The sequence below is a fragment of the Saccoglossus kowalevskii genome, chromosome 9 (assembly GCF_978046115.1).
Source record: "Saccoglossus kowalevskii chromosome 9, keSacKowa6.1, whole genome shotgun sequence".
In the NCBI taxonomy this organism is placed as follows: Eukaryota; Metazoa; Hemichordata; class Enteropneusta; family Harrimaniidae; genus Saccoglossus; species Saccoglossus kowalevskii.
In genome coordinates this window covers 23,298,776-23,311,833 of record NC_140649.1, presented here as the reverse complement: position 1 = coordinate 23,311,833, position 13,058 = coordinate 23,298,776, and the positions used below count along the sequence as shown (strand labels likewise).

General features: G+C 36.5%; 1 protein-coding gene across 1 annotated transcript in view; it reads left to right on the top strand.

Moving 5' to 3' along the window:
* The window catches only part of LOC102807833 (uncharacterized), a 150,327-nt gene extending 137,624 nt beyond the window's left edge, over nt 1-12,703 (top strand). The window contains 14 exon segments of the mRNA XM_085504016.1: nt 872-1,201; nt 3,312-3,379; nt 3,497-3,767; nt 3,944-4,170; nt 4,424-4,493; nt 6,722-6,828; nt 7,000-7,192; nt 7,625-7,754; nt 7,902-8,112; nt 8,437-8,482; nt 8,617-8,752; nt 8,959-9,014; nt 9,762-9,858; nt 9,983-12,703. Of these exon segments, the coding sequence (XP_085360142.1) occupies nt 872-1,201; nt 3,312-3,379; nt 3,497-3,767; nt 3,944-4,170; nt 4,424-4,493; nt 6,722-6,828; nt 7,000-7,192; nt 7,625-7,754; nt 7,902-8,112; nt 8,437-8,482; nt 8,617-8,752; nt 8,959-9,014; nt 9,762-9,858; nt 9,983-10,022 (1,982 nt within the window). The 3' untranslated portion in view covers nt 10,023-12,703.
* Nucleotides 12,704-13,058: the final 355 nt, after the last annotated feature.

Here is a 13,058-nt window from a genome sequence, read left to right as displayed (position 1 = left end):
AATTTTGTTTAACTGTGGAAAATATGGCTAGTGATACGGCTACTACGTAACAAGTGCTACAGGGAAAATAGAGTATTATTATAATGAAATACACAGTTTCAAATTCTGCTCGTTCGTAATATTTATCCAAATTTGTAAAAATTGTTTTAAAATTGCAAACATTTTTTTGGAGGAACTGAATAAATATTCTAGAAATACACACTTGAGCTTGCTGAAATGAACTATTGTTATCACAATCCGTTGTTATCGGAAACTCTGGTAAACTTTCAGCAGTACGTAAAGTGAAAAACGTTAGGCAGTATGTGACGTAACGCTGTGGTATATGGGTTTCTTGACTGCCCTGTCTTACGTCACACTGTAGTGATACGCATTTTATGCATGCACCATAATTTGAAGATCTTGGTACTGATTGTAATTTAAAGAATATTATCATTTAACTATTTCAAAAGCTGGGCTAGCGATGACCTCTTTTCAGTGAGGCGGTGATTTGAACGTGTATATTAGCTGTTGCAGTAATGTGATAATGAACTCACTGGAATGCTATAAAAGATTTGTGTTTGATTACTTGATTACGAACATGACTATGTGTTCTAATGCACTGTTAGTACTGCTGGAATTCAGTAAAACAACTAATGAAATTGAATCTAACAAAGGGTTTAAACGTGTATTTTGTTTACTGGGTATAATTTAACATGCTCTTATGATGTTTTGGTGACATATAGTATATTACACGATTGTTTCATGACTAAAAAATGGAATGCATTTTGCAAAATACCTCCAAAAATAGTTAAAATACTTGAATTATGCAAAGCAGATCACTTTAACTAATTTACACATGCCTAGACCACACCTTTTACATCTCTTTCCTCAGATCTGCCAAGATTTCAGACTAGTAACAAGCCACAAGTATCAGATAGTCAATCTGACCAGCTTACTGTGACCTGGAACAAATGGACTACTGATGATATTGGAGATGGTCCAGTTGAATCTTATAAAGTATACTACAGAGAGAGTGGTGAGAATGACTGGATATCAGGTCAAGTTATACCAGTCAGTGATACAAGTCAGATGAGTTATACATCAACTATTACAGGATTACAATGGTCTACTCAATATGAAATTACAGTGACTGTTAAAAGACCGGGTCCACTTGGTGAAGGAGGTAAACTCGTGACAACTACATCACCTACACTGTGTGCAAGTAAGTGATGATGATGTGTGTTTTCCATTTATAATCCAATTTACTTTTGTTAGTGTCCTTGCATATGCCAAATGCCGACATAACAGGACTAATGGCATTAAAACCAATATTAACTGGTATGTGTTTCAATTTGCATTTATTTTGAACAAGATATAATTTGTCTTACTTGATTACATGATGTTTTATGACGGTGTGTTTATCATGTATGTTATATATGTTGTATACGTGTAAGACAAAATAGAAATAACGTGGGAATGCTCCTTTTTGTCAAATGCTCTGTCAAACTTTCAAAATCACTTTCTACATTAAAAAATGCATTTGAATACATACATGATTATGCTTAAAATACATTTGCAGTTTTGGAAACAATCAAAAGATATTTTCTATGCGTTTGAAATATGTGTTGGGCATCTGTGTGGTTGCAGCTGTTTGGCCGGAACATGGTATAGCACAATCAATTGCAAAAAACTTTAAAGGTTGGTGTCTGAGGCTTTTTAGCAAGCAATTTTAATTGGATATTCAATATTCATTAAATCAACACAGTGTCTTTTATCTTTTATCTACATCACTAAATGTTCTCATTGAGTTGAAGCTCATTGAGAATTAACTCATTGCGAGTCGTGATTTTGCACATTAACACTATCCAAATTTATATTTCAATGCAGATAATGTGTAATGATGATGTTTTTTTATTATAAAACGCATTTTAAAATGAGTCATATTTACCTTCCAACTTCACAGTGATGCACATCAGCATTTACAATAATCGGAAACCTAACTGATAAGTTCTTCTGGGTATTTTCAGCAAAATGATAATATATAACTAACTTACGTTGTTGATGGTGTAATCAAATCAATTCAACTCACCCTGTCCAATATACTGTGGCATAAATTGCAAGTGTAAAGTACTTTTAGAAAACAGAGCCCTTGATGCGTGAATGAAAGGCACATATGTTTTATACTTTAAAGAACCCATCACACATGCATATTTTCAGACTACTGATACCATCACTGGGTTGTGTTGTCAGCAGAATTTGGGATACATACATCCTGTCGCGCCCTGTGGCACAATGGTATGTCTCAGACAATGGAAGGGTGATTGTGAAATACCTTGCAATGTGCTGAACCCAGTGTTGTTAGCAATGAAAATAGATATGACATCAGTGACCCGAGTCTCCTACTTTAAATTGGTAGAGCTTGGATAACAAGTGGTTTATTCCACTACAAAATATTTCATCCTGTACTCACTGATTTGTCCGCTATTTCAAGATAACCAAACATTTCGCTGGATACATTTGTTTGCATGGCCATAATTTAGTTGTAATATTTAAGTTGAAACATGCTTAAGAACCATGATGATGCTAATTCATGACTCCCTGTACGTATGTACTAGTAGCAGCAGATATCAGTGCTGTTGCCGATATTCGCTGGGCACTGAGCACAAGTTTAAATGGTAGTACATCTGCTTCGACAGTGTGCCCGATATAAAGAAACGCAACATTGCACTTTGCTCTTCCCCGGAGCATGGAGTTTTCTCTGTAACATCGATCAAGTCCTATGTTTTATTTGTTTACTGTATATTCCCATTCCTTGCTGGTCCCGGTGATTAGCGCTCCGTACTATTTATTTAATAGTGACGGAAATCTTATATATTGTGTTGTGATTTATTGAATTTGTTACCGGTATATTTCCTTCCATGCACTGCCTCAATTGCGGTGATATACTTTCAACAAACGATCCCAATCCTGTGAAAGCGGATGAGCTGAAAGGAAAGACTTATAAGATAAGCACGCTACCAGAGGCGTATATGATTAGACATGTATTGAAGATGAGCTCCTAGCTCCTGAATACGCGGTAGCCCCACATATGCCCCTCCCCGTATTTTACGTCACAATACGTTTAAAATACTCAATTTTAACAGGTAACATCTGCACTATAAGTGCAAATGTAGTTAAGCCATGATTAACTGACATTCATTGCACTGCACTTAAAGATCAGAAAAATGGAAACAATTAAAATAAACATTACATATTTACAAATATGAATATTCAGGTAAGTCAACGCAATAGCTCAACCATTGTTCATTTATATATAATTTATTTTTTTATAGAACCAAATTATCCAACTATAACAAGCATTGCATCAACTGGACTGAAACGAATAACAATTGCAATACAGGTTTGTTCTTGATTTCCATTATATATTGTATATTGACAGAAAATTTTTATATTGTAATGTTCGTATTCTCTTGCTGTTCTGTTAATATTTAATTTTATTTCATTTCTACTTCTACAGTTCCCTGCAATCGGTGAAATAAAATGCAATTATAACGGTACAAACGGATACGTAGATTTAATCAAAGTGAAATTGAAGAAGACAAACACTGAGAATACCTACCAAACCAAAATCATTTATATTTTGGGTCAAATTAGACGAATACAATATTTTGATGTTACTGACAACGAGTTGCTACCATATACAGAATATGATGTGATAGTTGTACTTGCAAATCGTAATGAAGAGAGTGATTCCAGTGGCAAAGCGGTTGTAAGAATGGTTGAAGATGGTATGCATATATTACATGCTAACATTACCTTGAAAAGTACAACATACAGCACTGCTCCAAATGACAAACAGCCAAATGAAATATCCCTTCTCATAACTAAAATACTAAACAACAAGCATGAGAATTATTAATTTATATGGCTTTAAATTAATTGCAACGTTTCTGTTTTATTTCAGTTCCATCTCAACCAAGAAATGTCACTTTAGATCCTGCTGTGTTTTTCATTACTGTGCAATGGTTGATACCAGAGCCTGCAAATGGTAAAATAACGGGGTATCAGATAACATATTGGATATATAATAATCCAAGCACACTTAAATCATTAGAAATAACGGATGATCTATTAGATGTCATGAAGTATAAGATAACAGACCTGGAATACGACGTCAGATATTCTGTAAAGGTATCCCATTTTGGTACTCTAAGAACATTGAATCACATTGCAAATTTTACAATGTATATGCTTCAGACAATGAAGCGAAACACATCCTTGCTGCTGCTTTGATTACAATTACGTGTTCTTTCATTAACATTTCCCGCTATAGTTAATTACCCAGTAGGATCATACTAATATTATTTCCCATTATAAAATTCTAAAGATTATGTCCAAAACTATATTACTATTGCCTGTATCTTTGCGTTTTATTAACTACTAGGTAAAAGCGTCGACTAGTGTTGGATATGGTATTGCAAGCTCTGAAGTAAGCATCACAACAGCTGAGACAGGTATTAGGCAAAACCTATTAACCTAGTATATGAATAACCCAGACATAGTTCATGTTTTTGTTTACAAATTAAATAATATAAATTACTGTAAATATATTACAAGTGTGATTAATGAAGCGACATTAAGTGTTTTACAGTAATGCCTTATTTCGGCATTTCGGCATTTGTTGTTGCATTGATTTTGAGGTGAAGGATTTTTATAATGTTGTGTTTTAATGGTGATATATTAACCTATGGCCACACAACTTGTGGTGGCGATTGTATATTTTTGTTCCGAATGCTTATTAAATAGTCAGTCAGTCGATAACTGTTTAACAAGTGCGTGTAAAGTAAGGGAGGTCACCTACTTGCACCACTGAGACGAACAGTTTTTTCTGAACTCAGTTGATTGTGTACCTTTATTTTACTTTGATGACTTGAATTATTTTCGAATGTCATGAATGTAATGTATTTGGGTGAAACAAAAATTTGGGCTGTTTATGCAGGACAGAAACGTGACGACGAAAGACTGAAAAGTGTGGCCTGGGAAGGAGACTGTCTCTTCGCGCAAGCGACATTTTGAACGTGATAGTGGCGTTTTCATAGTTGTGGTCAATTGATGTGACGGAATTTGAGAAAGGAGGACGACCTGAATCCAACAGAAGACTTGCTAAGGGGCCTCTCCATCGATGATACGCTGAGAAATCGACGGGACTTAAATTGAAGTTGGAATTCGCCGATTTTTGTCGTTGACTGGCCTGGTGCTGGCACTAAGTGCGCGTTGAGCACTTGCCGGGAGTACACGCGTGACGAGGGACTGAATCGTTAGTGATCGTTATTTTCAGAGCTTTATAAGAGTGGGTTGGGCTGAAAATGGTCGACAATTGATGTATTTAAATAAGCAAGCTGCGAGATCACGCGTGACACGGTCCACGCACCTTAGCAACCAATTGAGTCACGTGATACAGGTCAAGCTTTCAGTTTAATATGGTAGCAACCACATTGTCCTACGTGTTGTAAACCTTATCTCGAAACAATATTTTCCCCAATGGGAGTCAAACGGCGCGCGTACGGCGAATGTAAGAGTGATTCTCGCTTTCAGTACAAAAATTACATGAATACTGGTTTTATTTTGCGATTCCCGAAACCAAAAACGCAGTCTGAAAAGTGTAGTGCCTGTTCTGGGGCAGACAATTTTGGTCGACACAGAATCATCTAGGACATGTACATGTGTACGCTTGTTTCCTGTATTTTGTGGGAGGAAATGCCCATTCGGGGTAATATCCATCCCAAAACAGCGATTGCGGGAAGTGTCGAACGCCGTATATTCAATCGAGGACATCGCCGAGCGGCAATCATAAGAAGCGCCGGAAAACATTGAAACCTGTTTAATACAGTTTGCAAGTTGTACTGATCAGAACTTTACCGTGTTTGTTTTCATGCCAATATTTAATTTTATGATCGTGTATTTTATTGCGACCCCGAATAATTTGACTATTTTTTTGTTATTTACAACTCACAAATGTACATCTTAAATTGTCTTAACATTAGTATTCCGATGAAAACAAGATTCCTGACATTACTGTTACCTCGGAATTTGAAAAGCATTTACATGCGATTAGCTATGCATTTAATGATAACAATATTGCCAGAGTTTGGCAATTTGGAAATTTAACGCACGACACTAGGTACACGCACGATTTAGCGTAATTTTGATTCAAAGCTTGACCTGTATCACATGACTAGCAACCGGCTGCTAGGCAAATTTAACGGTCTCGCGAGATCTCGACCGAGGCGGAAAATAGCCTATTGTGTTTTATGAGTAACAGTATTTATATAGTGTTATCTAGTTGGGATTATTTTGTGAATAATACAGATTTACCTTATTTATTGCTGATAATGTCAACGCCTGTGCATTTATTGTTATTGATAGTGAGTGAATTTGTATGAGTCACTGTAAAACTGCCAAGATCCATCCACGACATATTACATTAAATAGTGTTTACCCTGGTTCATGTCCAAGTAGTTTATAAATTGGAATTTGGCCGCGTGTGGTATAAAACGTGTGGTATACGCATTTTAAAAGTGGATTGAATTAAGGGCTTATCACTATTATCCAACACGTGACGTATTAGTCTCTATAACTGGCGTCTTTGTGCGGGCTATAATACGCATTAGTGTGCACTCATATTACTGCATTAATTTGACACCTAGTATTTCAGGATTTCCTACATAATCATTTGTTACAGTTCCTGATGTACCCGGAAGTATTGGCATACTTGCAGTGTCTGAGTATACCGTTAGTTTATCATGGAGAGACCCTATCATCTACAAAGGGAATATCACACAATACAAGGTATATAAACAACAATTTAAGCTAGATAATTGATATACTTAGCATGAACACAGACTAACGCACGAATATGTATTTCAATGGTAGTAAACTGTCATTGTTACAGTGATTTGTGTACATAATATAAATGTATATTGATTTTCGTATCAAATATTTTTATGGTTGTTTTTATAGTTGACATACACTGCGTTGGAATCAGTGTACACATCCGTCATTTTGGAGGTGAAACGTGTAACATTAGAAGGTGACACCCATTCCCATACACTGGCATTACCATCAGGTACAAAAGTTTATATATCGGTCAAAGCAAGTACATCAATCGGATTTGGTGAGGCTGCAAGTATTATAAGTGGAACTAAATTAGAAGGTAACCACTTTTACATTCTGCAATAGCGCCATTTCCGGAGCATATATAGCGAGCCATACAGTGTAATATTGAACCCTTTTGTAAGGCTTGAGACAATTTAGAACATTTGTCAAATCAGCCTATTCGCCACGCAGGCAACAATCAATTCAACTTGTACTGTGGTAATCTAAATTTCAGTATAGTTTTCACAGCAATATTAAGCTTGAGCGACTATATATTTTGACCATTGTGTACATTCCATAAAAAAAATGCGCAAATGCAGTAGTGGTGAATGAGTTGCAACATCAAATTCAGTAGTTCTGCCGTATCGATGTATTTAATTAAAGCAGGGGAGTAGTCACCTGTGACAGAGGGCTTTAACGTTTTGTTGTTCATGAAGTAGCATCTGCCCATGAGCCTTTGCGGTTATTCTAAGACATTATTTTTTTGTAGATGGTAGCATCGATGTCATTCTACCAATTCCAGAAGGGAGAAGCAATTATATATTCAAAGATAACACCATTATAATTGATTTAGCAAAGCTGGCTGCAAATACTGATATAAAAAGTGATACTGATCTATTGTGAGTGAATTAAAAAGTAACGAATATTACGTAATAATATTATGTTAAATATTATAATAAATTAATTATTGGTATTTAATTATTGAATTGCTATAATGCTCATACATCAACTCTTAAACATTGTCTGTTAATTTTGATCTGTTATAGGCAATATATCATAGTTGTAGAAGAGATTAAACTGAAGAAAAAACGTGGTGTAGCAGACAATCAGTATATATTAGCGTCATTTCCATTAAATGCAATTCCTGATCAACTTATAGTGGGTGATGGTGTAGAATATAATGGCTATCTCAATAAACCATTAACACAAGGACAACAATATATTATATACGACGGATTAGCAGTGTATACTACAGGGGTAAGACATTTAAACGTGTATTACTGTACTACACTAAACCATCCAATATGTTGTCAAGTAACCATAGCTTAAATTCAATGTGAATATTTCAAAATGCTAAATGAATTATGAATATCCAGCCCGTGAAATGTTAGGGCATTTAACTGAAGCAACGTGATACATGAAAGTATACTGTAAAAATGCAGTGTTCGATTTTTGACTCATAGCGACGTAATATACAACGCGTGTAATATATATTTTTTGTTAATATTGAAATTAAAATATGCGCTACGTGACGACCGCCAGCTTTTACCAATTTAGACTAATTGCTGTTTTTAATTACAGAATCAGAGTGTTATGTTGCGGGAGACGGAGCTGGCGATGTTCACGGGTAAAGCTTAAAATATTTTTTTAATAAAAGTAGCGCCTGCATTTAAATGCCATTTATTGTTTTAGTTTGCACAAATCATTTTGATGACTGTTGAGAAAAAAATCGTGAACGTTAACCCTTCTGATTTCTTTTAGTTGGCAGTGTTAATGACGGAGCTAATCATCTACCAATAATAGTAGGATTGGTTGTTGCAGTTGTGATTGCGGTGTTCATTGTCATGGTTATAGTTATTGTACGCCGACGGAACACACTCAATAAACGTGATCACCGGCAAGTACATCTATTAATTTTGATTGATATTTAATATACATATAGACGTCAAGATTTAGGTGAAACTATGCAAATGGTGTCGTTTATTCAGTTATTGACTGAACTGATCTTACCACTACAGTAAAATGCTAAATTCAAGTCTTAACGTGTTACCTAAATCAGTTCATTACGTCGTTTATTTGAACAATTGCATTTTCTTGTGGCAGAGACAAGTGTGACTATGACAATCCTGGAAAATCCGCTGACTCAGAAGAAATGAAAGGTAATTTTCATAATCTGATAAAGAGAGTCATGCTAATAGGTCATATTCCGCTCACTGCGAGATCTAGCGTGGTCAAGCTTTACGTCCTTAGCAACCAGTTTGGAACACGTAACACAGGTCAAACTTACCTCCCGTTGTATTCCGTTCACACAACAATATCGACTGTACAAAAGCACTTCAGTGGGAGTTAAACGGTGCTCTTACTGTGAATGCAAGAGTGATTCTCGATTTTATCTAAAAGCTTTTACGAATATTGTGTTTTTACTCATTTCCCGCAACTAAAAACACAACTTGTCGATAATTTTGGAAGACACCGGATCACGCAAGACACTTACAGTACCTTTTTAGGGATGGGCGCTTATCCCATCCCCCCTCATAAAATTGTAATTCACCATGCGACAGTGTTCACTGCACTTTATTGGATGCAATGGTCTGACATCGTCATATCTAGACCCGATAAAAATCTCTCCAAGGGGTGTAGAATTCGATGTTGAAAAAACAAATTTACGTATAAGGCTCTTGATCTTGTATAAACGTAAAAAGAACGATAAAACAAATGAATCGCAAGTGTGGAAATTAGGACAACAACGGACGTCGTCCATAGTTCAGTAATTCATGGGAATTATAGTACTTTTGTTTGCGACTCAAAATTCATCAACTAGATATATGCTATTGACCAATTGACCAGTCAATGTGTTTTATATAAGTATATAAGTCGGCTTTCAACAATATAATTGTTTTTTTTAGTTTATGAAGATATTTCATCTTTGGAAGATAAAAGATATCAGACCTTGGGAAAAGTCCAAGAAATCCACTACCAGAATGCTACAGATAATAAGACCGAGTGAGTACAATTTATGTACAATTCACAGTAAGATTTGTTTATATCCACAGTTCCACAGACGTATTATTTGAATGTTGCTCTGATATCCATGTTTCATTTCAAATTATTTTATTTTTTGTTTCAGAAGTGAGGTTGAATACGAATTACCTGACCACTTAAGTTAGATGTCATGAATTTGTTTTTGCGTATCTGTTGACCGACTTAATTAGTTGATTATTAGCGAATTGCTGTGTTAAGTCTGTCATCGTTTAGGCCTATTTGAAGTTTTGGACGGAACTTGGCTCAGTGATTTGGAACTAATTACCAGATAACCGTCGCGATTCTGAGAGTTGGTATCCATAGTTATTAATGTAGTGAACGATTAATCAAAAGATATGACGTATTCAGTACTTAGTGTGATTGGCTTTATGATTGAAGATTACGCTCTAGAGTCTTTTTACTGCATTGTAATTGGTTAGAGTTTTGAAAATGAATAAAGAGAGTTTGAGTTGGTCTTGAAGAGTACTCTACGATAGAGGCAGTCTGAGAGTCCAGTCCAGGGGCGAGCCTTGAGGCAGTCCAGTCTAAGAGAGTCTTGGGTCAGCCTTGAGAGAGTCTTTGGGACTTTTCCCCAGGGCGCTGTGTCTGATAGAGTGCTTGATTGACCGACTAAGACGAGAGCTGAAACGTATTTCGTTGTGTGTGTCTTACTTGACTGTAAAGGTAAAGTGACTTTCCCGATCCCGTACCTCAAGGGGACAAGATAGAGAGACGAGACGAGATTCCCCCTGACAAGTGTGGAGACCCCGTGGAGGAGAATATTACCCCTGATACGTGGTGGAGAATCCGGGCATTGCGTCTTATGCATATTGACATCCTGTGAAGAAAAGTGAAATGGCGAAGATGTGTCTTTCTTGTGAACCGAACTAACTGGCTCGATGGCAGAGACAAAACCGCGCTTGACGACTAACACCGTTAACAGTATGGCACCGATGAATGACGCTGAAGAGATGAAGACTTCTGAACCCCTTATGAAGGACGAGTATCGTATAGGACTGAATAATTAAGAATTGAGCGACATTAAAGACAAGAAGATGAAAGAACGACCCCGGACTAATGCGACGAAAGAAGAAGAGACGCTTATAGACTTTAACTTTAGCTATCTGTGTATTGCTTAGAGAACCGCTCGTTGGACATTGTAACGGACACTGTGTAACTCGAGACGTTGAACTCTTTTCCAGAATCATAACCCTATTGCTCAGTAATGTAATGTATTGCTGTTTTTTTCTATTGTTTTTACCGTTTTGTTTGTGATGTTAAATTGTGTGTACGTGAGCGCCCAGATCTTTGTTTCGAACTGATATTTAGTGACGTGCGAGGTCCTTTATAACGATTTAAGCACGCCTCAGTGGACAAGTATTTGCAACACAGTGTTTTGAGTTTTGTGAAGTTTATGGTGTTTTAATGAGTTTATGAGTTCGGATTATGATGGGGAAAGTAATGCCCCAATGAGTTTTTCAGAGTTTTGAGATTTGTCGAGTACAGAGATACCGACGTTTAAGAGTTGTTTTTGTTTATGTGTTGTTTCCGGAATACTTCTGACGCTTTTTGAGTTGAGAGCACTTTGTAACGTTTTTTAATGTCTTTTTGAAATGATAGTGTGGTGCGCTTATGTAAGTATTGTTTGATATCGCAAGCTTTTGTTCATGATTGACAGGATTATATGTAACTCAGTAGTGTATATCATTTTACTTTTCCGTCTTTTTGCCAGAGGAGTAATGTGTTATGATAGCTTTATCTTTCCATTCGTTTCCATGCCGTATGACTTGTGTTTAGATTAATGACTTGTGAGTTCAGTTGAAGTTTATAAGGGTATGTGACAGGACTTTGATTAATAGCTTTTTACTCATTGTTTATTAGTTACCGCTTTGCAATGCTTTAACCAAGAGACGCATCCCTGGTAATCACGTGATCATGCTGTCGACTGCAGCGATTGGCTGATCGCTTGGTTACACCGCCACGCCTTAGTTTTTTTGACCTTTCATTATAGAGTTTGTAACCTTAGTCACGGAGACAGTGCAGCGAAGGGTTACCTCAGCGAACTGTTTGAGAAAAGTGAGTCGATTGGTAGCCTTTCCCTTGTTTTTGATTTATAACCGTTGATATTTGTGACTTTATAACCATTGTATTTAGACTTTATAATCATTGTACTTAATTAGCGTGTTTTACTCTTTTGATTCATACCTTTTTCTTAGTATTGTATTTAACCTGTATGACGATGAGTAGACGACTGTATCTTTGATTTAAGAACGTGTTATGCCAGGAGGCACAATCTCAGTTTGGGTGAAGGGATGTGTCATGAATTTGTTTTTGCGTATCTGTTGACCGACTTAATTAGTTGATTATTAGCGAATTGCTGTGTTATGTCTGTCATCGTTTAGGCCTATTTGAAGTTTTGGACGGAACTTGGCTCAGTGATTTGGAACTAATTACCAGATAACCGTCGCGATTCTGAGAGTTGGTATCCATAGTTATTAATGTAGTGAACGATTAATCAAAAGATATGACGTATTCAGTACTTAGTGTGATTGGCTTTATGATTGAAGATTACGCTCTAGAGTCTTTTTACTGCATTGTAATTGGTTAGAGTTTTGAAAATGAATAAAGAGAGTTTGAGATGGTCTTGAAGAGTACTCTACGATAGAGGCAGTCTGAGAGTCGAGAGTCCAGTCCAGGGGCGAGCCTTGAGGCAGTTCAGTCTAAGAGAGTCTTGGATCAGCCTTGAGAGAGTCTTGGGGACTTTTCCCCAGGGCGCTGTGTCTGATAGAGTACTCGATTGACCGACTAAGACGAGAGCTGAAACGTATTTCGTTGTGTGTGGCTTACTTGACTGTAAAGTTAAAGTGACTTTCCCGATCCCGTACCTCAAGGGGACGAGATAGAGAGACGAGACGAGATTCCCCCCTGACAAGTGTGGAGACCCCGTGGAGGAGAATATTACCCCTGATATAGAAATGATATGGAAGACTACATAGTTCAAAGCTTGTCGGCATTGCATATATGCAAAGTTAGTTTTACGTATTTGATTGTAATGTTCAATAGACTCACAAAATATCATATATTAGATTCGTTGATTGTAGCAAATTAAACAATCCGTAGGCATGTACTTGTGTTTCCTTCGTTTGTTATATATTGCATATGGATTTGATATAGAAGCATAT